General features: G+C 40.0%; 2 protein-coding genes across 4 annotated transcripts in view; both read left to right on the top strand.

The window, feature by feature from the left end:
* The window catches only part of rab2a (RAB2A, member RAS oncogene family), a 54,292-nt gene that overhangs the window by 19,551 nt on the left and 8,714 nt on the right, over positions 1-26,027 (top strand). The window contains exons 6-8 of the mRNA XM_057857363.1: positions 8-119; positions 7,681-7,749; positions 14,494-19,323. Of these exons, the coding sequence (XP_057713346.1) occupies positions 8-119; positions 7,681-7,749; positions 14,494-14,589 (277 nt within the window). The 3' untranslated portion in view covers positions 14,590-19,323. The remainder of the gene's footprint in view (positions 1-7; positions 120-7,680; positions 7,750-14,493; positions 19,324-26,027) is intronic.
* Positions 19,343-26,027, top strand: part of chd7 (chromodomain helicase DNA binding protein 7) — a 142,086-nt gene continuing 135,401 nt past the window's right edge. The window contains exon 1 of one of the 3 annotated variants that reach the window (XM_057857359.1): positions 19,343-19,906. The gene's annotated coding sequence lies outside the window, so the exon portion shown is untranslated. Of the gene's footprint in view, positions 20,540-26,027 lie in introns of all 3 variants that reach the window. The other 2 variants (XM_057857358.1, XM_057857360.1) reach the window with 2 other exon arrangements.

Here is a 26,027-nt window from a genome sequence, read left to right as displayed (position 1 = left end):
ATTTCAGTGACCTGGAGTCACGGAGAGAGGTAAAGAAAGAGGAAGGGGAAGCATTTGCCAGAGAACATGGCCTCATATTTATGGAGACCTCAGCCAAGACTGCCTCGAATGTAGAGGAGGTAATAATACACACTTGCATACAAGAAAATGTCATTTAAATATCATCCTTGTCCTGAAGTTCTAAACTGCCCCAACAGTCCAGTTGAAGTAGAATGGTAAAATATTTACTGTAAATGTGCTTGCCAGACCAGTAGAAGCCAGGAAGTATTTGAAAACTTCTTGTATGCTGTCAACGTATAAAATTTGATGAAAGTGGCTGGACTCTTTGGTGACATACGTATGTACCTACCTGAAAATGAAAACTTTTCTAACCTGTCTCCAAATGTTTGCGTTTTAAAGACACGTCTTTTATCTAATTTTAGTTGAAAAGAGTGCTAGGTAAACGACTCCTTTCAATTTGAAAACATGAAAAAATAGCCAATTTTGGAACCACTATATGATATCAATGTAAGCCATCCATTGCTCTACTTATCCTAAAATGTCTTGAAGCTATGAAAAACCCATACAGTATTTTTTCAATTGTATTTAGCACTCATTGTGAATGCCAATGATCAGATATTTGCACAGGGTTGTTGTCAATGTCAAAAAGTATTTGGATCTGAAAGGATATTCCCAAGATGACTGAGGTAACAGAGGCCAGAGAGGTCATCATCCTTTCCCCTTCTCAATTCTTTTTTTCAGCTTCACTGTGACACCTTTCCTCTGCTTTACGTGCACTTGCAACCCTCCCATGATGCTGGAAAATAACGTACTACATTAACTCAACCCGCTAGATTCTTGATGGATCAACACACATGAACTCTTCATTAATGGCAAAAAATAAATATGATTCCTAGTAATCATCCCTTAGAATTCAAAATTATTCACGTTGACTTGAAATGTCGAGGATGAGTGGCTATCCTCTTTAGATCATGGACACACCCCTGGTGTTGTGGATGATGAATGCAGTGTTGTCTTCTGGGACCCTTTTCGCACTTATCCAATCACATAAATAATCCCATCCTATACACTCCATAGCATACTATCCTCAGGCTTGTGTGTGTGTTTGCATTGATTTTTTTTTTTTTTTAAACCCATTTCTGTCAACACGCATGCGCTCACACACACCCGTGTAGACACACACAGCCGACTAGAGCTCTCAGGGGTTAAAATGAGGAGGAGGAGTGTGCATGTGTGCTTGTGTGTGTGGTATGATTAATTTGTCTCATTAGTGTCCTCTGAATCCTCCTGATACCGCTCCTCTACTCAGCTCCCTTCATCTGCACTCGCTCCATTCCTCCTCTTCCCCCGACGTCCATCATTTCCTCTTTATCCCCCTCCCCCTCGCTCAAGCCATCCATTTTTCCCCTCGGCGTCAAGCCACCCCCGCCTTCCCTCTGTCCTTCCCTCCATTCATGTCTTGGTCTCCTCCACCCCCTTTCTCCCTTGTTGCCATCACCCCTTCTCCAGCAGTATATCAGCCAGTTAAAGTTCATACATATTCATAGCCTCCACCCTGCCTGCTCTGCCCAACACTGAGCAGCCAATCAGTGAAGGTTTGCCATCAAGCTCTGTGGGTGGACTCTGGGTTGATGGAAGGAAAGACATTTCTGTAAGCATTCTCGACTCATCTTTGTCCACTTTCCCTTTCGTTGTCATCTTTCCCTTTTCCTGTTGACTGCAGCCCCTCCTTTTTATGACATTCTCAATACGCTCATCTTTCAATACATCACTTTCAAATTCCTAACCTCTCATTCTTTCTTCATTCCACCTTTACAAGGCATCTTGTATAGTCGTAGGAGGCAATGCAAGTAAAGAGAACCAGAGTGCACCAGAGCACCCCATGGCCACTTTAGCCTGTTTTTATAGGCTGCCAAATAGAAGATCATACTACCTTCGACTCTTCCATGTTGAGAGGAGCCAGCTAAGGTGGCTCTGGCATCCGATTCGGATGCCTACTGGATGCCTTCCTGGAGAGGTGTTCCAGGCATGTCCCACCAGCGGGAGGCCCTGGGGGACAATCCAGGACATGCTGGAGAAACTGTCTCTCGGCTGGTCTAGGAACCCCAGAGGAGCTGTTTGAAGTGGCTGGGGAGAGGGAAGTCTGGGCTAAAGCTGCTGCCCCTGTGACCAGACCCCAGATTTAGCGGTAGATAATGGATGGATGACCCCATCTAAAGCAACTTTAAGATGCACTCATTTCAAAATTTCGTCTTTTATTCCCTGATGTTTTCTGTTCCCGTTTTAACATTAGTCCAAATATTTGGTACGTGTTGTACTCATACTTGAGTTAACTTGCAAGTGGGGTAACTCTGTGTAATCACCCTTGGTTTGCAAATCCTGATAGTGCCATTTTTATTCATTTAAAATGAACTCCTGTGTGATTGGTTATATCCATATATATATATATATATATATATATATATATATATATATATATATATATATATATATATATATATATATATATATACATGTACACCTGCCTAAAACTTTTGCACATTTCTGTATATTTTTATTATATTATGTATATACAGGATATACTGTATGTATATATTTTCCCCAAGTGGAAGCTTCCATGATCCTAATAAATTTAGTAATTAAAAAAAAATATATATATATATACAGTGATACCTCAGCTCACGAACGCTTAAGCTCACGAACTTTTCGCCTCAAGAACATTAAATTCGTGAGCATATAGTCTCTGCTGACGAACTAGTTTTCGGCGGACGAACCAAACCACGCGGTCGAACAGCGCCACGAGAAGCTGACGCACGCTCATGGCGTCCCAGTTCGTCCCCTCCCTTTCGTTGAGTGCGGACGTGGTTTGTGTTTGATAGACATTTTGGACCATATTGAGTGTACTTTTGCTATTATGGGACCGAAAAAGACCCCACCACAGGCTAGTGTTAAGCCTAAGAAGACATTAAAGAAAATTATGATCAAGCAGAGGAAATAAATAATAAATAAAATGACTTTATTATACAGTACAGTTTATTTCTTTAATTACAATACAATAGCACATTTATTATACATAAAATAAGGTATATTTTTGTGTAGTTTTAAGGCTTATTTAGTAGAAAATTATGTTTTATGGGGACCTGGGAACGGATTATTCTCATTTTAATGGTTTCTTATGGGAAATATATGTTCGGAAGACGAACTTTTCGCCTTACACACACTTTCTGGGAACCAATTATGTTCGTGAGCTGAGGTATCACTGTATATATATATATATATATATATATTCCGATATTGTCCTTTCAAAGTTGGAGCAAAATCAGATGAATAAATGTTTTCTTCACCTGGTTAATGGAAAAAAATACTATTAAAAATAATCAAATACAAACATAAATGCTGTATAACAATATGAGTACCTTATTTGACATGAAAGCCCTGTTAGGTTAACATTTAACTGTAGCAACATGTACAATAGTCTTAATTCCATGTCACATTTAAAAATATTTTGATATAGTTTTGATATCAACATTGACTCAGCCCTGGAGGAAGTATTTGGGACCAATTCTTACTTGGGGCAAGGAAAACAACATGAAATGGAAACCACTGTCTTAATTTGAATCAAATCATTGAATACAGTCACACCTTGACGTAAGAAATGAACAGTTTTGTTAAAGGGGCTGTCTCCATGTGTGTTACATATGGGGTTTTCTCATCTTGATTCGTACCCACTCACTATGTGCAGCCCTCCAGTAGGTGGATGCTAGTGAATCCGGTCCAATTTCTGTAGCCGCATTAGGCCTGCACAATATATTGTTTGAACATCGCCATAGCAATGTGCGCATGTGCAGTAGTCCCATCGCAGGAGGTGCGATTGTTTTTGTTTTTTATGTCAAATTTTGTTTTTCTTCATAAAAGCAGCGATTTTGAAGAGGCATGGCTTCCTGGATCCCTTTTATATACACCAATCTTCATCATTCACAAATAAACCACCTTAGCCTGGATTAAACGGTATTATATGAATACTGGGGACGTCCAGATCTCATATTTTGGCACCCAAGACCGAGTCACCATTTTGACTCTGCCGATAGAGTCCTGATCCAATAGCCCAAAAAGTTTTTTTCTTTTTTTTTGCTTTGACGCTCACGCTGCCAAGAAAAGTCTCTCACTTACACAATGAATGAGTTGCCACAGCACACTTGTTATTGTGTACTAAACTTAACGATGATCAACACATTTGTGCCTTTGATTGTAGAGCTACCGAGGCGTCTCTAGCCAGATCAAAGCTACAAACCTGTCAATTATCGTTAACTTTAAGTACCAAACGTAAGTTGGACAGGTTGGCTGCACTGCGTAGGAGGAAGGAGGGTGAGAGGCTGTGGCGCTGTACAAGAATGAAGCAGAAAAACATAAATATACACTCACCGGCCACTTTATTAGGTACACCTGTCCAACTGCTCGTTAACACTTAATTTCTAATCAGCCAATCGCGTGGCGGCAACTCAGTGCATTTAGGCATGTAGACATGGTTTAAGACAATCTCCTGCAGTTCAAACCGAGCATCAGTATGGGGAAGAAAGGTGTTTTGAGTGACTTTGGCATGGTTGTTGGTGCCAGAAGGGCTGGTCTTAGTATTTCAGAAACTGCTGATCTACTGGGATTTTCACGCACAACCATCTCTAGGGTTTAGAGAGAATGGTCCGAAAAAGAAAAAATATCCAGTGAGCAGCAGTTCTGTGGGCTGAAATGCATTGTTGATGCCAGAGGTCAGAGGAGAATGGCTAGACTGGTTCGAGCTGATAGAAAGGCAACAGTGACTAAAATAACCACCCGTTACAATCAAGGTAGGCAGAAGAGCATCTCTGAACGCACAGTATGTCGAACTTTGAGGCAGATGGGCTACAGCAGCAGAAGACCACGCCGGGTGCCACTCCTTTCAGCTAAGAACAGGAAACTGAGGATACAATTTGCACAAGCTCATCGAAATTAGACAATAGAAGATTGGAAAAACGTTGCCTGGTTTGATGAGTCTCGATTTCTGCTGCGACATTCGGATGGTAGGGTCAGAATTTGGCGTCAACAACATGAAAGCATGGATCCATCCTGCCTTGTATCAACGGTTCAGGCTGGTGTTGGTGGTGTAATGGTGTGGGGAATATTTTCTTGGCACTCTTTGGGCCCCTTGGCACCAATTGAGCATCGTTGTACCTGAGTATTGTTGCTGACCATGTCCATCCCTTTATGACCACAATGTACCCAACTTCTGATGGCTACTTTCAGCAGGATAATGTGCTATGTCATAAAGCTGGAATCATCTCAGACTGGTTTCTTGAACATGACAATGAGTTCACTGTACTCAAATGGCCTCCACAGTCACCAGATCTCAATCCAATAGAGCATCTTCGGGATGTGGTGGAACGGGAGATTCGCATCATGGATGTGCAGCCGACAAATCTGTACCAACTGTGTGATGCCATCATGTCAATATGGACCAAACTCTGAGGAATGCTTCCAGCACCTTGTTGAATCTATGCCACGAAGAATTGAGGCAGTTCTGAAGGCAAAAAGGGGTCCAACCCGTTACTCACATGGTGTACCTAATAAAGTGGCCGGTGAGTGTATATATTAATTAAAAACCTGATCTATTTCACCCGATTCCAATCCTCTGAAAAATGACGCGATCGGCACGATTTCCGATCACGTGTTCGGATTGGGACATCTCTAATGAATACAATGTGGTGATCGTGATTCACTAAAGTCTTCCCAAACTGCATTTCACGTCATCCCATGAATATTTGCAAACCCCCAAAGAGTCGTCGCAATGTCAGTTTTTTCCGATATCGTCCATAACCTGTATGGAACATTCCATAAGAATGAATATCAGCTGTGCACTAACAGTGTGCAAAAGTCAGTTGGTCGGAGAGGCCGACGTTACACCGTGGCATCTCTCACTACCGTATTTGTGGCCAAAGTGATCATCAATGTTGCATGTTCCCCATAACTTTCAGAAACGGTACATGGTAACTACATTGCATTATTATTTCTATTTTCATGAATCATTATACCAACAGTTAATACAACCAGTTGCAACTTTATTTGCGTCCGAAATCACTGCGAGCATCGGATGGCTTCTTTATTGGCTATCATTCCAGTTACCATCACAATCACACAATTTGTGATTGTCAATTGAACAGGGATCAAATTCACCACTGGCAGCCAGAACTGAATTTGGTCAAATATAGCCTGATTATCAGTATGCATTTATCCTGCTTTACATGCTCTAGGCCAGGGGTGTCCAAACTTTTTGCAAAGAGGGCCAGATTTGGTGTGGTAAAATTGTGGGGGGCCGACCTTGGCTGACGTCCTTTACGTAGAACAATATATTTAAGCAAATTTTAGCAAGCCATTCTGTGTGTCACATTTGCTTTATTATTATTATTTTATTTCTTTTTTTTTTTTTTATTGATAATTACAACAATCTCGCAACTAGCCTTTGTGGCGTTCTCTTTCAACTCTGGAACTCTTGCGAAATACTGCTGCTGTGAAATTAAACTAGCTTCAAATTGCTTCAATTTCTCGCAGCGTATCTTTCCTGTAATCTTGTCATACATGTCAGCGTGTCTTGTTTGGTAATATCGCCTCACATTGAACTCTTTAAAAACAGCGACTTTCTGTTTGCAAATGAGGCAGACACAGTTGTTGCGCATTTTAGTGAAGAAATAATCCAATTTCCACCTCTCCTTGAAGCGTCAGCTGTCGCAGTCCACTTTTTTGTTGTTGTTGATTGTCGCCATTTTAGAACATTGGAAGTAAAAGGTCACATGTTGCTTAGAGTGCTGCTGCTTTTTAGTGGGTAAATGAGGAGCAGCATTTAGTGTGTAAGCTACTTCATATGCTGGTAGCAGTACTGCTGACCAATTTATTACGTGTGTGTGCGGGCCAGACGTTACTGATTTCATGACAGAGGCTGGGGGCCGGATGAAATTTGACCACGGGCCACATTTGGCCCCCGGGCCGGACTTTGGACATGTCTGCTCTAGGCCTTCCTGGGCAAAACAAAAAACTGACAGCAATAAAAGAAATGTCACCTTACAAACTATACAGTTAAAAAAATGTACAGTATTACATTTTTTAACATTTATCAACCTGCTCTGCTTTTTTGCATGAGCGTGCATGTTACTGCAAGCAGGGTACAAATGTGCTGTACCCTGTCAACAGCAGTCGAATTGACCGAGGTGTGTGTGTGTTCTTGTTTGTGTCACAACTTGTGAATACAATGCAACGCTGCCAAGGTCACGTGTCTAATGTCTGAATCTATTAGCAGTCGACACACCTTTATAAAGCATCGTTACAAATTAGTTCACGCTCATGTTGCTATGTTTGTTAAATGTACTAATAGTTATGCAACCTACTTCCACTTTGGGCTAAACAGGTTTAAGCCCCATTTTTAGGGCTAATTTAATAGAGGAACAGTTCATAACAAAGTAACCATAGGAAGTTTATATTTCTACAATGTCATGTACATAAAATAAAATCCACAAAAAAACGGTCCATATTATTTAGTGGTGAATAAATCTCAGAGTGATCCACTGAGATTTATTTTAAATATTGAACCTGTCCCCTTGTCAAAGACATCAAGCTTTAAGACCTTGGTGTATTTCTTGTCTGCTGTCTTCATTTCAGGCTTTCATCAACACAGCCAAGGAGATTTATGAGAAGATCCAAGAGGGTGTTTTTGATATCAATAATGAGGTGAGACACACTTTTTTGTTGTTTTTGACCTTTTTACTTCTATGGAGTTCTCTGTTGCCCGTTGAGATTTTATGTTTTTGTTTCGGCACATCACCTGGAATGCAACTTTTTTGTTATTGCCTTTAGCACTTACCAAACAAAAGTCCTTATTTTCTGTCTGTCTCCTGCTCTGCTTTGTCATTTTGGTCACATAACCGTTGACATTTCTTTCTTTAGTCTTCAGCAAGTTTTCATTCTAACATATTCCTCATACGCAATAAGGACTCAGTCATTCACAAGAAAACAAACAGCCAGCCACTGGGCCAGTTTACCATCATCTAGTCAGGAAGATGCCTATCTTTATTGTGGAAAAGTTGTCCAGACAGGAATGTTGGTGTGTAATCCAAGAAAATCTGAAATTTGTGTACAAAAATACCCTGGCAAGACTTTTCATATACAAAAGGATAGCCGAAAAAACTTTTACTCAATGTTCTCGGTGTAACCACTGTTACTCAATTTCATTACAGTCTTAGTTTTGCTACATTTCCCTATCCCTTGTCAGTGCACAACTGTCAGACGAGAGCTAAAGGAGTTTGCTAACTGAAGGAAAAAAAAAAAACGATGAATCCCACATTACTACCTTTTAAGATGGTTAAGCTCAAGACTATGGTGGCCGAGAGATGTCAGGCGAAATGCAAAGTCCAAACACTTTGCAAATAGAAAAAAAGCACAAACCCCAACTGCAAACGCTTTGCAAAAGAAAAAAGCACGAATGCGAACTGCCACAATAGATCCCCAATTCCTAAAGCGCGACTGGAAATTGGCAAAAGCATACCTGTCAACTCGAGGCCGTTGGCAATCTTACAAATAGTGACGTATGCCCTCACAAATTGATGACTAATCTAACATCGTTTTATACAGCGTGCAGTATGAAACGAAAATAAAACTCAATTTCTAAAATAATATGAATTTATTGGTAATATTGTCACATATAACCTGGTGCAATGAAAGAACAATATCTTCAGCTACATCATGATTACTAAAATTTAACAGTGACTTTTGTTATAAATGTATGTAGCACTTTTGACAATTTCTATCATGTCTTTTGATGGCTGCACTTCATGGCACTTCAGCTCACAATTCAGTTTGATTTGAAGGTAGTTCGTTAGTGTGTCCAATTATAAATTAAAAAGGTCATTTGATGAAATTAACTTACCGATGTGATGCAATCTTTGAGTCAGGGAACATTTCTTTTGCTAATTCTTAGAAGTGATCAGCAATAGTTGTTGGCAAATTGTGTTCGGCAACAAATTGGCAGAATAAAATCTCCGCTTTGGTCACTTTTCATTCTGCAGACTGCATCTTTATGACCAGTGTTGTTAATCTTACTTTAAATAAGTAATTACAGTTACAAATTACTTCTCCCAAAAAGTAATTCAGTTAGTAACTCAGTTACCTGAATGTAAGAGTAATTAGTTACTTGGCAAAGTAACTGGTGTTACCTTTCATGCCCCCCCCCTCCAAAAAAAGGAAAAAACAGTCATCTTTGCTATGTTTGGAAGTCATTTAATGTTGTGAATCAACCGTTAGGGTTTGTTAAACTTGCACCTGTTTTTGCATTAGTTCCCTTCTGTCTACTTTCGACATGTGAAAATTTAAAAACTGTTTCATCATTTAAAGAGTCAAGTCAAGATTTTGCCGATTTAGGAGTATTTTAGATAAAAAGTTACTTAGATTCGCTATGAAGGTTCACTACAACAGAGCCTTTCTGAGAAGTGTACTGCTTTAAGATGGCGGTTGTTTACTAACGCCGCTAAGTCTGTCATTTTGCATCTAGTTCTATTTGCATATGATATCTAGTGTAGCATCAAGTGGGCGTAGATTGTAGGCTGTCGGCTACAGTCAGGAAATATTAAGGCCGCCTAGCCTAGCATCGCGTTTGAAACAGCGTCACAACACGCTCCTTCCCACTCCTGCTCTTTTTTTTTTTTCTCCGTGTCTCTGACTTTTCTCGCGTCATTCAACCAACGTAGCAACGCATAGTAATGCACATTGTCTCGTTGCCGAAACGGTGACAAAATCCGAATGGAGAAAAAAAAACCATAATGCACGAAAAACGTACAGATTTTGAACGTACGGCGTACACATTTAAAAATTAGTGCTCACTTGTACAAATTACGCCGAAACCATGCAACGACACTTTGTATATTGCTTGGTGACCATCTCTGCGGACATCCGTGAAGTTACCCCCCCCCCCCCCCCCCCCAACCCTCATAAGACGCAAATTTATGTAAAAATGATGTCAATCGTTTGTGCTGTAAAAGTTTTGTTTGTGCTGCTTTGGTTTTAGAGATATTTACAATTCTTTTATAGGTAAATCTGCGGTCAGCTAACCCCATTTCGATTAAGAATTGTGTCAATTGTTTGTGCTGGTTTGTGCCGCAACGGTTTTTGTAGATACTGTATTATGCTTTTATTGAGATATTAATTTCGAGTGGTGAAGTCACTCGTAGCTTTTCCTTTGCTTTACTCCCGCAGCTTGGTGTGTGTACCAGATCGATCAATAACAGAGGGGTGTCTCATCAACTAGCACGATCATAACACAAAAAAATTTGGGTCCATTTTGCAGTAAATGGGGGGCCTTGACATATTAATTTCGAGTGATGACGTCACTCTAAGCCCCTCATTTACTGCAAAATGGTCCCAAAGTGGTGCCATTCGTTTGTGCTACGTTCATGCTAATTGTTAGGACACCCCTGTTATTTAGAGAGTTGGTACGCTCTATTAGCAGTGCGAGCAAAACTAAGGAAAAGCTACTAGTGACGTCACCACTCGAAATATCTCAATAAAAAGCTTAATACTGTATCTACAAAGCCTAGCTGACCTCAGATTTACCAATAAAAGAATTGTAAATATCTCTAACACAAAGCAGCACAAACAAAACTTATACAGCACAAACGATTGACATCATTTTTATATAAATTTGCGTCTGATGGGGAGGGGATCAACTTCACGAAAGTCCGTAGAGATGGTCACAAAGCACATATAACAATATACAAAGTGTCGTTCACTTCCGGGTCATCCTCCTGCCGTCCTGCTGCGGGATTTTGCTGTCTTTACATTCATCTTGCGAGCCTTTTGCATCGTGCTGCCAGCCATTTGCTGTCGTGTTGTGGCAAATGGGGTTCGTGCTTTTGCCAATTTGCAATCGCACTTTAGGAATTGGTGATCGTGTTGTGGCAGTCTGCATACGTGCTTTTTTTCTTTTGCAAGGCGTTTGCAATTGGGGTTTGTGCATTTTTTCTATTTGCAAAGTGTTTGGATTTTGCATTTCGCCAGACACCTCTCGTCCACCGTACAAGACGGTTCGCATGAAGTTCATATTAAATGCACTGGAATTAGTCATGAACTGGCAACATAAACTTGGAAAGACGTGATTGTTTTGAATTCTGAACTGCGAATGAGAGATTAATAAGGGATTTACTGTAGAAAGGTGCCTTGAGTCACAAGTATAATTTGTTCCTTGAGCACACTCATAACTCGAAGCAATTATAACAAATTATTGATTAGTCATGCGGTATCCTTAACCTTATCACTTATGTGTGGCATTGCTTGACAAGGACTTAGCAATCATTATGCATACCGCCTTCAAGAAAGTCGAATTCTCATCTAATTGTGTGTGTCTGTAACTACATGATGCGAATTATTCTCAGGCGTTTGGCTCAGTGGGCCTGTTCACAAACTGTTCTTGCCAAAAATCCTTGTCAACGTCCTTATTAACATAGGCAGAACGTGTTGTATCTAAACACAAATTGAGTGCCAGTCTGCACCCGTGTCCACATAGCCGGTACCAGCCAACCAGCAAGTCCAAGTGTTAGTCAGTTAGCCAGCCATGAGTGGTTTTGTTAGGAACAGCAAGATGGAATGAAGGCAGGCCAGCCGGCCAAACCACATCAGCTGACTGGCTGGGAGAGAGGAAGAGAAGAGTGAGTGAGTGTGTGTGAGGGAAGCCCCACCAGAAATGTTGGCAGGCTCAATGAGAAAACACTCACACACACATGGCCTTAGCTCAATAAACGTGATTTAAAGGCATACAGTGTTTCCCAGAGGCACGACTGCTACTGAATGTAGGCGGGTGAGTTACGCTGTGAAGGAGGGAGATAAATATATACAGAAGGACCGAGTGAGGCAGCCACACAGAGAGGGAACGTCGCCACTTTAATGGTGGAGGTGGAGGGGAGGCTTCAATTGAACAGATGAGAGAGAGACATAAAAGAACTGTGTCTCCTGGCTGTCCACCCACCTGCCTCTCTCGCTTTCTAAGGTTGTCTTTTTTTTTAGTGCCATTCATTTCTCATAGTATCCTTGAGAGCTTGTGTTTCCCCTGGAGCACCTGTTGCTCCCTCTATACTGTGATCTAAGCTGAGACCAGGCAGTCGCTGTGTTGTGCTAATCTCACCATAAAAGCAATGACACACTCATTCGATGGGCTTCATTTTTTTGCCTCTGTATTTCAAGGTGTTTTTTTTTTCTTAAATGCTCCAGTGTTATTTTCTGTATCTTGTACACATCATTGACATACTCAAGTTAAAAATGGGGAGGTAACCCGATGTGTGGCTTGAAGCGGAAGCTCAGGATTTTTGACATAAGGCTTAATTTTCGCGTTAGCAGGGGTGTAGTTAGTTGGTGGAGTTGATTTCAAAGAATTCCGTTTTGTTTGCAAGTTATTTGTTAGTTTCCAAGGCTCCTGAGTGGCTAAGCTAGTGCGAGTCAACGGCACCATTATAGCATGCCAATAAAAAACAACACATGCACACATGAAAATCATCGATGACCCATGCAATTAATAGTGTTGGCTATGTTTTCAGGATAAAGTTATTAAAGCTTACCACTGCATGTCAATAATTGCAGTATTAACAACAACATTTGTAATCCACAAGCTCTGCAGAGGAGCAGGGCGGAGTGATATCACATCGTTTTTTTTTTTCCACCGCTGATTTTTTATGTCGTAGCCAGAGGTTACGCTAGACTTTTTCGTTGTCTGTCATTTTGACTGACAGGGTCATAAAAATCCGGTCATAATCTATTTTTACCCGTCACTTAAATTTTTTAAATGATAAATGACATATTCAATAGTATTTCATTTTCATTCATTTTTATTTAATATTCTGTACTTAGTTTTCATTCATTTTTAATTAATATTCTGTCCGAACAAGCTCAACAGAGAATCCACACCGTGCCATCACACATCAAGCAGATGAATATGTAACTTTTTCTCCGCAGTGACAAAAACAGCTGACTGTGGCCCCAGTAGGTAGGCTACATATGGAACAATGAAATTAACAGTTCACCTGCTGTGGCCTGAACGCAGTCTCACACCTTCCTCCTGGTGCGCATGGACTTGAATTGCGTGCCCGCTTGTGCATAATCAAATGTCTCAAGAAGAAACTTTTTTGAAGAAACTTCAGACACTCAGTTGCCTTGACATTTTTCTGAGTAAGGCCAACGACGTCATGAATCAAGAGAGACAATAGCTAATTAATATGCTCACTCGCCACCCTGTGGTCTGGGGTGTGAATTGCAACCTGTCAAAATGACAGATGGACTTCAGTTTTTTCCGTCACCGTTTTAAAAAAACAGTCAACGACGGAAAATATTCGGTTAACGCGAGCCCTGGTCGTAGCCAGCACCAAGTGACCAGTTTATATTTTTCCTCGTTCTTCATAGGGAATTTGTGGAAACTTTCCTTTGCCCGTTTCTTCTGTATGTTTCCAGAGCCTCCAGATGCACATTTCGCCATGTTGCCGGCAGACTGATGCTGCATTCGAGGAAGGTGGGAAGTCAGGTCCAACCTGTGATCTGGGAAAAATATCTTTAGTACGCCTCCACTATTTGATCACTTATGAGAAGTCAGGTTTGCTGGAGGTCAAAATGTCTTTTGAAGGCCAAAATAAAAAAACTAATTGTGGCGATCAGCCATCTTTGCTGTTAACATTCGCTTGGAATGCTCCAAGGTCGCAACTGGTACACTTCGAGCGGGATAAGTCCGACTTCCCACCTTCCTCGAATGCAGCGTGAGAACGAGTGACCGAAGCACTCTTCTTTATTGGGGTCGTATTACGCATCTAAAAAAATAGTCTTGCAGAATGAAATGAATTACGGTAGTTTGGTGTGACATTGTTTTGGTGCATGGGTGTTTTGAAACAATGATCCAATGATCTGTTTTGAATTTATTTGACTATGTTGGATCTGCTCGTAGATCTGTATAATTTGTTTTTTATTTTTTTATTGGCATGCTATAATGGTGCCGTTGACTAGCACTAGCTTAGCCACTCCGGAGCCCTGAAACTAACAAATAACTTTCAAACGAAACGGAATTTGTTGAAATCAACTCCACCAACTAACTAAACCCCTGCTAACTAATTTAAGGATATTATTGTAAGTCATTTCCTTATTCCATGAAAATGTTTGTACCAGGTTAGCCAATACTAATTTTTAACTTGGGCACCGATAACTGAGCACCACACATTCAGATTAGAAAAAAGTCACTCGTCGAACATGGACTGTGGCCATCTAACCTGTTTTCACCACCCTTTTACAGGGTAAATCACTGCTAACAGAGCGATATCATGCTAGTCTCTTTTTATGCAGGTTTTTGAACAGTTGCAATAATCTATCCTGACGAGCTTTTTTCAAGGGGTCATCATTTCATGCGTGTAAAATATTGGTGTGATTTCATTTTCCTTTTTTGCTGTTTCTATTCAGGCTAACGGTATTAAGATTGGACCTCAGCACCCTACCACTAACTCGACACTGCCCGGTAGCCAGGGAGGCCAACAGGCCGGAGGCGGCTGCTGCTGAAGGCCTCAAAAAAAACCTCTTCATCCTCCCCCTTTAATCCTGGAGCCCTCTACAACCAACCCCTTGCGTTTCTGCAGAACTGTGCAGGCTCAGTAACAGTTTGTTACCCTGTCTCTCTCCATCCTCTCATCCATTCATCCATCCATCCCCTGTGTGTTCCTTCCTTGCTTTCTTTGTCTCAGACCATTTTTTGCTAAATTAAATAGTACTCAACCCTTACACGAATGGTGTCAACTCTGCCTCACTAAATTCTGAAGGCATTGGTTTTTAACTGTATTCGTTTTAATATTGACACCAAGCAGATGACAAGCTCAATTGGTGATGGTGGTAGAAATGAATGTGTCCAGTCATTGACAGGTCTTTGGGTAGAGAAAAGGAAAACACAACCTGAAACTGGCTGACTGTATGGAATAATAAACCAAGTGTTGCCTATACGTACACATGCATATACACACATCTCTACATGTTGTTTAAGGAAAACGATGCAGCACATTGGTAGCAAGGCATGTTTGTACATGTAGTGCCTGCGTGTATAGGGATGATATAGGCATTCCAATGAAGTCAGTCTTTTTAGTCACTACCCTCCGCTCATAAAACAGCCCCCCTCCTTCTCTTTGTCTCGATGTCAACTTGCAGGTGAAATGTATTTAATGAACACTAAACAATTGTGTAGCTGTTTTAAACTTTCATGGGGAGAGAATAAAAATCCAAACTGTCGAGTGTGAGAATAAATCCTTTTGGAACGGTCGAACCATTAAGAAAGTTAAAGAAATGTCAAGGGGATGTAGAGAGAAGTGGCTGTCATAATGAAGTTATGAAATTAAAAGAAAAAAAAAAGGAAATTATTGGAATTGTTTTGTTAACTGTATTTATCAGGCGCTATTCTGTGTATATATGGCTCTTTAGATTTCTGTAGCTTCTTTGGCTGTTAAAAAAGTGAATCTTGGCAAGTTGCAGTCTTCACCGGGCCTTTATAAGAATAATTTAAAAAAAAAAAAAACAGAAAATTACCTTTCTGGACCTTCAAGCAGCTTCATTCAAACCCAAACACTCACCAACCTTGTTGAAAGGGGTCGCTAGAGCCCGTTTAAATGACAAATGTGAACGAACAGGCTGTTAACAAGATCACGCAGAGTCCCTGGTGGAGTATCGACTAAAGTGTCAAGGCATCTCCTTTTTAAGCAAGCTATGACTACCATCACAAAAGAGTTTGCAGATATATAATGTGTTGTTTAGAGCTTGATCAACGACTGCTGCAATGTTTCCTTGCTTTGAAATGTAATGGGCATCATTTTACTGTTTTGATCGTTTACCCCTCTTGTTTATATTTCCCCATGCATCCCTACTGCTCCTTGCTATTTCTCTGACTGTGGTCACATAAGTTGTGTGTTTTTATTGCCAAAACAGCATGTTTACCTTTGTTTCATTCAATAAAGTCGGGGGCGAAAATCACTCCATTATGATGAGACATCAGGATCAGCTGTCTGCCTTAACGCCACCCCTATTGAGAGATTTGGACAGTTGCTAAAACAAACTAGCTGCAAACGTGCTTTACCATAAACATGTTGGATTCGCATTAGATCCACATTGCGGAGAGTGTTGGGATAATTGATTTAAACTCTTATCAATTATTTCCTACACACCTATTCCGTGTGCACACATACATGACCTGCGTACAATATATATAATGCATACATATATTCTGTCAAAGTAATGGTTTAACTCCTGTATAGATGTCGGGGGAACCCTGTTGTTGTTGTTTCTTTTTTTGGTTGTCATTTTAGATATACAGTATAACAGATAATAATAAAGTCAGTTGAGGATTATCTTTTGTAAAGCAACATGTAGTGCGTTTGTGTGAACAAACAGACCAACAGTTGTTACAGGGGGAGGATCAAGCCAAACCTGATGCATCTATTTACCTATCTATGGATTGATATATCTTATCTATGTCCTCCTTCCAATAACTTTTCAATCTTATCTTCCTGCTTCCCCTATTCCCCCCCCCAAACGTTATTTGTTGTGTTTGTTCTTTGGAAGAAAATGAAATTTAAAAAAAAAAAGAAGAAAAAAAAAGAATGCTATTACAATAAACTATAATAAAACATTCTCAAGTCAACATGTCACTTTACTTATGTGAAAGTGGGGGTAAAATATACTGTTTGGGTCGCAGGGTGCTCTTTACTGTAGCTGTTCTAATGGCAGTAGCATCACTGAAAATTAGATTGTTTGCTTTTTGGCAGGTGAGTGAACCACAACTTCAACTTTGAATACATCCTGACAACTGCATAATTAGATTAAAAATTAGGTTAAAAAAAAAAAAAAAAGTTTCCAAAAATACATGCTTAACTTTTTTTTTTTTTTTTTTTTTAACTCTTTCAAGGGCATCCATTGAACTCATTGGCTGCCATTGACGGTGCTAGGCGTCCAATACATTTGGAGTGGAGAGGCTGGCAGCCACTGAAACATGAACATTCGCACACAGCCAGTCTTCTCTGCATAAATGAATTAAAACTCTATGGCAGGAAATTAGTATTAAATATTCTTGTCTTTAAAAAAAATGCATAAATTAAAAACTTTTTTCAATTTATCATATTTAAAAAATAGAGATAAATCTGCAATTACAATTGATGTAAAATGTTTTCTTTTTATTTAAAACGGCATTATAAAAAACTTATGTTCATAACTGCATTTATTCATTGTCAACTTTAGAGTGTTACTGTCGGCCATAATTTGTATTTCTGTTTGTATTCATTGTAATTTTGTATTTAACTTTTACTTTGTCAAAAATTATATTAAAAGTGATTAATAATTATATCAACTGTACATTAAATTGACGCCAGATCCTAGTAAAGCTTTTTCTTAATTACCCAAATACTCACTTGCCCCATATAATGTTAATTAAAGTGTTTGTAATTCATTGTTATTTTACATTCAACCAGTGCAGGTCTACCAACAACTCATTCACTCACTGCCAGCCCAGGTAACTGAGTACAGTGTGTGTTGAAGCTGTTAGTAAAAGGAGGAATTTTACATTTAAAACACCCATTGACGGCAATAGATGTCCAATCCATCCGGACTGGGCCACCAGTCTAAATGGATTGGATCAAGGGCGTAGGATTGCATAGGGACGGTAGGGACATAACACTAGCAACTTTTCAGGATGCTGAAATTGTCCCCACCAACTTTTAAGCAACCTTATTTGCATTATATAATGACTTCAGGTATATAGGTAATTTAGATTGTCTTCCCATATGTTGTAAGGATAGAATTGACGCTACTATTATTAAATGAATTACAGTACTTTCATTATGTTAGACTAACATTGACCCTTTTTCACTTGCTGAATGTTTTCCCCTCAAACACATTTTTGATTGACTGATGACTTTAGACCCCCACACAAACACACACACGCATTCACAGCCCTGACAGAAATACAACATGCCGCCTTCTCCTTCCCCTTCGGGGACGACGGATATGACAAGGTTTTTTTCTCCCGCCAGCAGCAGCCACTGTAAGTAATGTAAAAATATGTCAATGTTGTGGAGGTGGGGAACACACCACTAATTTTGCTACTGAAAGTCCGACCTGCATCAGAGTTTGCATAATATTAATCTAATCAGTGGTCTCCAAACTATTCCACATAGGGCCGCAGTGGGTGCAGGATTTCTGGTGTTTTATAAGTGTAATCAGTTGATCGCAGTCAGGTGCTGCTTGTTTTACTACAAACCACAATGGTTAATAGGTCTGTGCTTGATCGGTATGAACAAAAACCAGGACCCACAGCGGCCCTCGAGAACCAGTTTGGAGACCCCTGATCTATGAATTTCTCGATCGCTAGGAGGAAGCTGCTTTTTAGAGAAATATCCTCCTGTATGTTTTCTACTGTTAATTAAACTATAATACAATGTAGTGAACCAAGGTTTACACACTTTTCCAAAGTTTTCATTTTTATTTTATTTATGTGATCTTAAAGCAGCCCAATGGAGCTTTCATTTTGTGTTGAGTTTGGCAGCTGTGCTTGTGGACAAAAGAAGTAGTGTTTTATTTGAAGGAAGGCTCCAATTTTATTTATTTTTTTGTTAGGGTTTGTCCCTACCAATATTGAGACCAAACCTACGTCCTTGGATTGGACGCTCACTGACGTCAACAGCAGCCGAATTTAAAAGACAACATTTAGAGCATATACAACTCACGCAGTTCCACTTGTTTAAAGATTGCAACGTGGTTCAACATTGTTTTTTAGGAAAATATCATGAAATGACGCGTACGTATTTTGTTTCCCACCACCGAGTGTCAGAGCGTCATACGGGCACGACGGGGTCAGTGACCGCGCACGCCGCCTGTTTATCTGTATGAGAGGTCCTCGGGAGCGCGCACCCCCTGGCCGAGGAAGGTGAGCGAGTGTCTGGAGGGGAGGACTCGGGAACGCGACCGACCAGCCGAGGGATCGATCGGATTAAACTCGATTTGAGTGAATTTAACACAAAGGAGAGACGCGCGACGCGCACTCGTCGGCGAGGTCGCAGACGCGAGACCCACCGGAGATATATTTCGTGATAAACATTCAAATTCAACTTTTATTTTCCTTCTGTTCATTGAGAGCGAGGAAAGACCACGGTGATTTTTTTCTCCCCCCACAAGCAAACGGAGATACTAACACCACTAACGAGGAGTAGATTTGATTTTTTTTTTTTTTTTGTTAAAGAAGCCTGAAGTGACCGAGCTTGCTGGGTAAGACGATTTTAAATTCACATTTTCAATGGCAACGCATGCAGCCTCATTGACACTTAGTATGGTAGTTTATGGCAAACCAATAATCGTGAATCAGATACGTTTTCATTCGGCGAATGGTAAGTTTTGTGCACTTTTTTTTTTGTAACGCAACCGCACTCGCTGAGTATGCAAGACATTGGTGTTTGATTCGAGGACAACTCGCGGGAAATCGTCTAATCTCAGCGACAAATGCGTTCTCGCCCAGTTTTCTTCTTCATTTAAGTAAAAAGTCATTCACGGTTTGTATATGTGCCATGCCGACATGCTAACAATAGCAAGTTTAGCTTTGCCACCCGCTAATCGCGCAAACACACGCACCCTACACACACGCACACGAGCCACTTTCCAATAGTTACTTGGAAAGTGGAAAGCTTTTTTTCCCCGGGACGCACAGTGAATATCTCATCCTAGGCGTCTAGTTCCCACCGACTTGTTGAGTTTTCTCATTGGGAACAACTGATTTGAGTGAAGTGTGGCTGTTAGCATCGTTAGCTAATTGTGTTGAAGCTTTCAGGAGACACGAGGTGGCTCGAGCGTAGAGGTGAGTCACTGGCCGACTCAATGAGCCAATCTCCCAGGGAGCTTCCCGGCGGAGAAAACACCCTTGAAAAGCACCAAACTCATTTTCATGAGCACGCTCGTGTGGAAATGTGTGAATTAAAATCTAGTTTATATCAAATAGACGTTTGTGTTTGACAAGGATATTGTGAAACGCCCGTAGTAGTCGCTAGTTTTATAGGACGGTAGGGACAGAGAGGAGGGGGAATTGTGAGGCCAGGCGGTCACCTACATTATCCGCGTCGTGTGCGTTGTTTTGGCTCACGTTTGAGTCATTTAAATGCTGTAAACAGTGCGTGAAACGTAAATTTAAGTGGTTTTAATCGCTGAAGTGTGGAGCAAAGAGTTGTGGGACTTGAATAAAACCCCCAAACGGGGCTCGTTCTCTGTTCGGAACGACGTGCGAAACGCCACTGATAGGCTAATTAGCCTCGCTAGCCGCTGGAGCTAAGCCCAGTGCTAGGACGCAGAAGTTCTGCTAGCGTGTTAGCCAGCCTTCATCTTCATTGTGTACTTATTAGCCCCCGAGCTAGTTAGTAACCCGCTCGGGGCGCGTATCAGATGATGCTTCGCTTTTGGGCAACGAAACTTTTACGGTCTTCGCATTTATGTTTGGGTGAGTGAAACGAACCAAGTCTGATCGTCGATGCTCAAGTTGATTTTCGTTATTTTCCTCAGTCGGTGATTTTTTAAAAAATGGTGTTAAATACCCGGCGGCACCAAGTTTGGCTTATCACTACAGTTACACTTGTTACTCGACCTGAACGGGAGAAACTTGCGGCTGCAAACACCTGCCGACATCACGGTGCTTCTCTCGTGTAGCAGTAAATCATTCGACAACTTTGTATTACGCACAGTTTCTTCAATATTTTGCGGCAGCGGCGCACGCGTGCAGTATTTTCCATTATGTTCTGCCGTCATACAACTTGCGTAATGGTAACCGGGCACTCGCGTAACTTTTCCTAATCGACGTTTAAAGAGAGAAGCTGTCGTGAAACAAACTACCCTGTTACTATAACACCAAAGTTATGTTCTTTTGGCCTTAAACGCTACTTGTAAATGTGCCTGCATGGTTGTTTTTTTCCGCCTCCTGTCTGCTGTTGAGCTTGGAGCCGCTACCCCCACTACCTTGTGTCTGTGAGCCAAGATGGCAGCTCGTCATGTTTAGCGGGCCACAGAGGGAGAGATAAGAGGCCCCGACCACACACACATACACATAACAGATGTTCACCACCATAGCTCTCTCTCCCGTTTGTCTTTTCTTGTGGTTTGAATAGAAAGCCTTTCAAACTAAAACTGCTTTGGTTAGTTTAGGGGGGTTGTTGTACTGAGTTAAAAAACTTCGAGGAAGAGTTTACTATACCCTGTATCTGCATGTGTTATGGCTAATCATCAGAGTTGTGTTTGTGAACTTGGAGTATTGGTTGGAAAAAGCTGGCGGTTATCACACTTAGAAGAAATGGAAAAGTTTTTTCCCGCTTAATTTAGTCTATAGCATAGACTTCATAATGTATTGACATGACACGGGGAGCGGGGCCGATTCATAGGGGGCCTATCTCCATCAAAGCTGACAGAGTGGAAACACCGACAAAGAGCTTTTTCTGTTGAAAATTCTTAATAAATGCTTAAATCCCTGAATTCTTTATAGATATGGACGCAAAACAGTCTCGATTCTTGGTTAAAAGCAAAAAAAAACATGCAGGTAGCATTTATTTAACGTAAATATTGCAAACTATGAGGCTAGTCATTAAGGAAATTAGCGGCCGCCATATGTAAACAGAGCTTTTTCCGTTGAAAATTGTTCTGAATAAATGCTTAAATCCCTGAATTCTTTATAGATACGGACGTAAAACCGTTTCGATTCTTGGTTAAAAGCAACAAAAAAAAAAACGTGCAGGTAGCATTTATTTTACGTAAATATTGCGAAGTGTAATGCCAATGCTGTAGCGGCTAATTTCTCACATTAAATTTTTTCATAACGTTTCAAAATGCATGCATGGTACGAAAAATACCGAAATTAGAAAAACCCACCAATAATCGATTTATAATCAAATTGGAGCCTCTGAATCGTAATCGAATTGTTAGGTGCCCAAATATTCCCACCACTAGTAAATATTGCGAACTTTGAGGCTAGTCAGTACGGAAATTAGCGGCTGCCATATGTAAACAAAGAGCATTTTCCGTGGAAAATTCTTGTGATTAAATGCTTAAATCCCCGAATTCTTTATAGATATGGACACAAAAAACAGTCTCGGTTCTTGGTTAAAAGCAAAAAAAAAAAAAAAAATGTGCAGGTAGCATTTATTTTACGTAAATATTGCGAACCACGAGACTAGTTAGTAAGGAAATTAGCGGCCGCCATATGTAAATAAAGAGCTTTTTCCGTTGAAAATTCTTGTGAATAAATGCTTAAATCCTTGAATTCTTTATAAATATGGATGTAAAACGGTCTCGATTCTTGGTTAAAAGCAAAAAAAACATGCAGGTAGCATTTATTTTACATAAATATTGCTAAGTATAATGCCAATGCTGTAGCGGCTAATTTCTCCCACTGATTTTTTTCTTAACGTTTCAAAATGCATGTATGGTACGAGAAATATCATTATTACCTTGAATCCTCGAACAAATCACTCCTGAGACAATCCTTCCTGTTTGTATGCAGAACAGCTTTCATACTTTTTCAACCTAAATCCGGTGTTAGATCGCTGCATGTGACCGACTGCTAATAAATAAAGCGGCGTGTTGGACGGCCTCCTTGGGGAAGGCGTGACGCAGTGAATGGGGAACGTGTCAGCTGCAGTCAGGAAATACTGGAGACGCCTAGCATCTTGTTTGCTACCGCGTCACAACACTCTTCTCTCTGTGTCTCTGACTTTTCTAGTGTCATTCAACCAACGTAGTAACGCACATTGGTGACAAAATCCGAATGGAGAAAAAAAACGTAATGCACGAAAAATGTACAGATTTTGAACGTGCAGCGTACACATTTAAAAATCAGTGCTCACTTGTACAAATTACGCCAAAACTGTACAACTTGACAGGTATGTGTAAATAGTAGAGGCGTGTGAAATTTCCAATTCTTAGATTATTCGCGATTCGGCCGTGGAAGATTGGAGAAGGATTCACAAACATCCAAATTCCGATTATTTAATTATACCAAGTAAAGCGGAAGTAAAAGACGGTCAGCTCAGTCTTCGGGACGTAATGTGGAACGGACCGAGAGTAAATATCATGTTCAACTCATGCTGCGAGATAAAATAAAAAACAATAATACCTGACTGCGGCTTACAGCCACTACAAACATACGGCAACATACGGTTATGCTAGATACCACATATATGTAGAACTAAATGTGAAATGGCAGACCACGGCGGCGTTAGAACATGTACAAAGAACTAGCTGCGAAATGACACTTGCCGGCGCAAGTAAACAGCCGCAATCTTAAAGCAGCAGACTTCTCTAGAAGGCTGTTTTGTAGCTAACCTAATTACTTTTTATCTAAAATACCCATAAATCGGCAAAACCTTGACTTGAATCTATCTTTAAATGATGAAACAGTTTTAAAACATGTCGAAAGTAGACAGAAGGGAAATTATGGAATAACGGGAGCAATTTTAACAACTTTAGTGGTTGATTCACGACATTAAATTAATTGAATGTAGTTTAAAGCTGCTGATACAGAATGGGGACTTTATTTTACTTCCTGTTTTTAACTGTTAACTTGATACTAAAATAGTAGGTTGGTTTAGCCTGAGAGTATTTTTGAACAATTTTGGAACTAATGTACAAAACAGTAAAAGCGGGGTGGGGGTGCTCCAGTAATCGATTTATAATCGAATAGGAGCCTCTGAATCGTAATTGAATCGTTAGGTGCCCAAAGATTCCCACTTCTAGTAAATATTGCGAAATTTGAGGCTAGTCAGTAAGGAAATTAGCGGCCACCATATGTAAACAAAGAGCTTTTTCCTGTTGAAAATTCTTGTGAATAAATGCTTAAATCCCTGAATTCTTTATAGATATAGACGTAAAACAGTCCCGGTTCCTTGTTATAAGCCAAAAAAAAACCCAAAAAACGTGCAAGTAGCATTTGTTTCACATAAATATTGCGAACTTTGAGGCTAGTCGGTAGGGAAATTAGTGGCCGCCATATATAAACATAGAGCTTTTTCCGTTGAAAATGCTTGTGAACTAATGCTTAAATCCATGAAGTCTTTATAGATATGGAAGTAAAACCGTCTGGATTCTTGGTTCAAAGCAAAAAAACCTTGCAGATTGCATTTATTTTACGTAAATATTGCAAAGTATAATGCCAATTTCTCCCATTGATTTTTTTCCCATAACATTTCAAAATGCATGCATGGATGGTACGAAAATATAATAATTACCTTGAATCCTCGAACATATCACTCCTGAGACAATCCTTCCTGTTTGTATGCAGTACAGCTTTCGTAGTTTTTCAACCTAAATCTGGCGTTAGATCACTGCATGTGACGGACTGCTAATAAATGAAGTGGAGTGTTGGACTGCCCCCTTCGGGAAGACGTGATGCAGTGAATGGGGAATGTGTCATTTCAATACATTATGAAGTCTGTCTGTAGAAAACACTATTGTTATTTTCTGTTTACCTCAGTCTAATTTATTACTAGTAAGTGTGATGCTGCCTAGATCAGTTTGGCAAGTTTGACAATAAAATGACAAAACCACAAATGAGCTTCATTGGTGAACACTGTCTATTGTGGCTCCCCTATTTAAACATGAATCAACTAGAGCTGTCCCAAACAATTTTTTTTCTCCCAATTAGTCTGCGGACTTTTTTAACGATTAGTCGACTGGTCTAATAATTTTATTTATTTATTTATTTTACTAATCATGCAGTTAATTTTTGTTGGTGATTATTAATTCACAAAACATTTTGGAACACTTGAAGTCTTTATTAAAGTACAAATAAACAATGAGGTCAAATGCTGATGGCATTAACCAGTGCAAACGAATGGAATGTAAACAGATTCAGAACACTGTGACTTCACTTTTCCAACAGGATTGAAAACAATTATTTTTTTTGCGGTGTGTCTATATTAGGGCTGCAGCTATCGAATATTTTAGTAATCGAGTATTCAACCAAAAATTCTATCGATTAATCGAGTGATCGGACAAAACATTTTTTTAGGTAAAGATCAATTATAAACATGAAAAAACAAAATTTCACCTAATATTGACCCATTTTCAGACAATCAGTGTCTTTATTTTTGATGTACATTTTTGAAAACAGCCAACAATGGCATCTTAGATGTGACAAGAAAATTCAATTCATTTAAAATACGTGTAGATCTTATTAAAAAAAAAAAAAAAAAAAATCTTACCAAAAATGTCATTACGGTTACACACATCACTTAAAAGTTAGGTTTTCCCCACGTGTATGAATTGAATTCCCATTTGTCTCAAGCTATTTTTACGTTAGTCTGAATTGTAAGTCCTGATAGGATTTTAGGTTTTTGCAGTGTTCAAAATGAACATGATACCTGCTGTATTGGAGCACATTGGGCACCAATGCTACTTGGTGTTTTATCCAGCAATGACTACTGAGCTAAAATTGACAGCTTTATTATGTATTTATTTTACACCCTCATCACTCCACAGCTCTGTGTTTTTACAGATTAAATAAAACCTGTATGTTAGACATGTTGGCCACACATCGACAGTAGTCATAATTAATAGAAACCTAGCCCTCCGCAGGGCTAACGTTACGTTAGCAAGGTACAGTAACGTTAATCTTACTAGTATTTATTAGCGCTAAGAAGTCTACTGCTTTAAGATGGCGGCTGTTTACCAACGCCGGCAAGTCTTTCATTTCGCGTCTAGTTCCATATACATGTGATATCTATGAGACGCATCAGACGTTACCTGCTACCACCATAGCATCATGCGGGCGTAATTTGTAGCAACATTGGCATAGTTTGTAGCGGCTGTCGGCAGCAATCGGGTATTGCTTCTTCCTCTACAGACTTGACGTCAGCGCGTCGTCACGCATTAAAAGTAGTCCGGGCAAAACGCGATGCTTAGAGCTGGCAAAATTAAACGATACCTCGAGGCGAATAAAATTACTC

Source organism: Corythoichthys intestinalis, chromosome 14 (assembly GCF_030265065.1).
Source record: "Corythoichthys intestinalis isolate RoL2023-P3 chromosome 14, ASM3026506v1, whole genome shotgun sequence".
Classification (NCBI taxonomy): domain Eukaryota; kingdom Metazoa; phylum Chordata; class Actinopteri; order Syngnathiformes; family Syngnathidae; genus Corythoichthys; species Corythoichthys intestinalis.
Note: the sequence above shows the minus strand (reverse complement) of the source record. Positions and strands in the feature narration are given on the sequence as shown.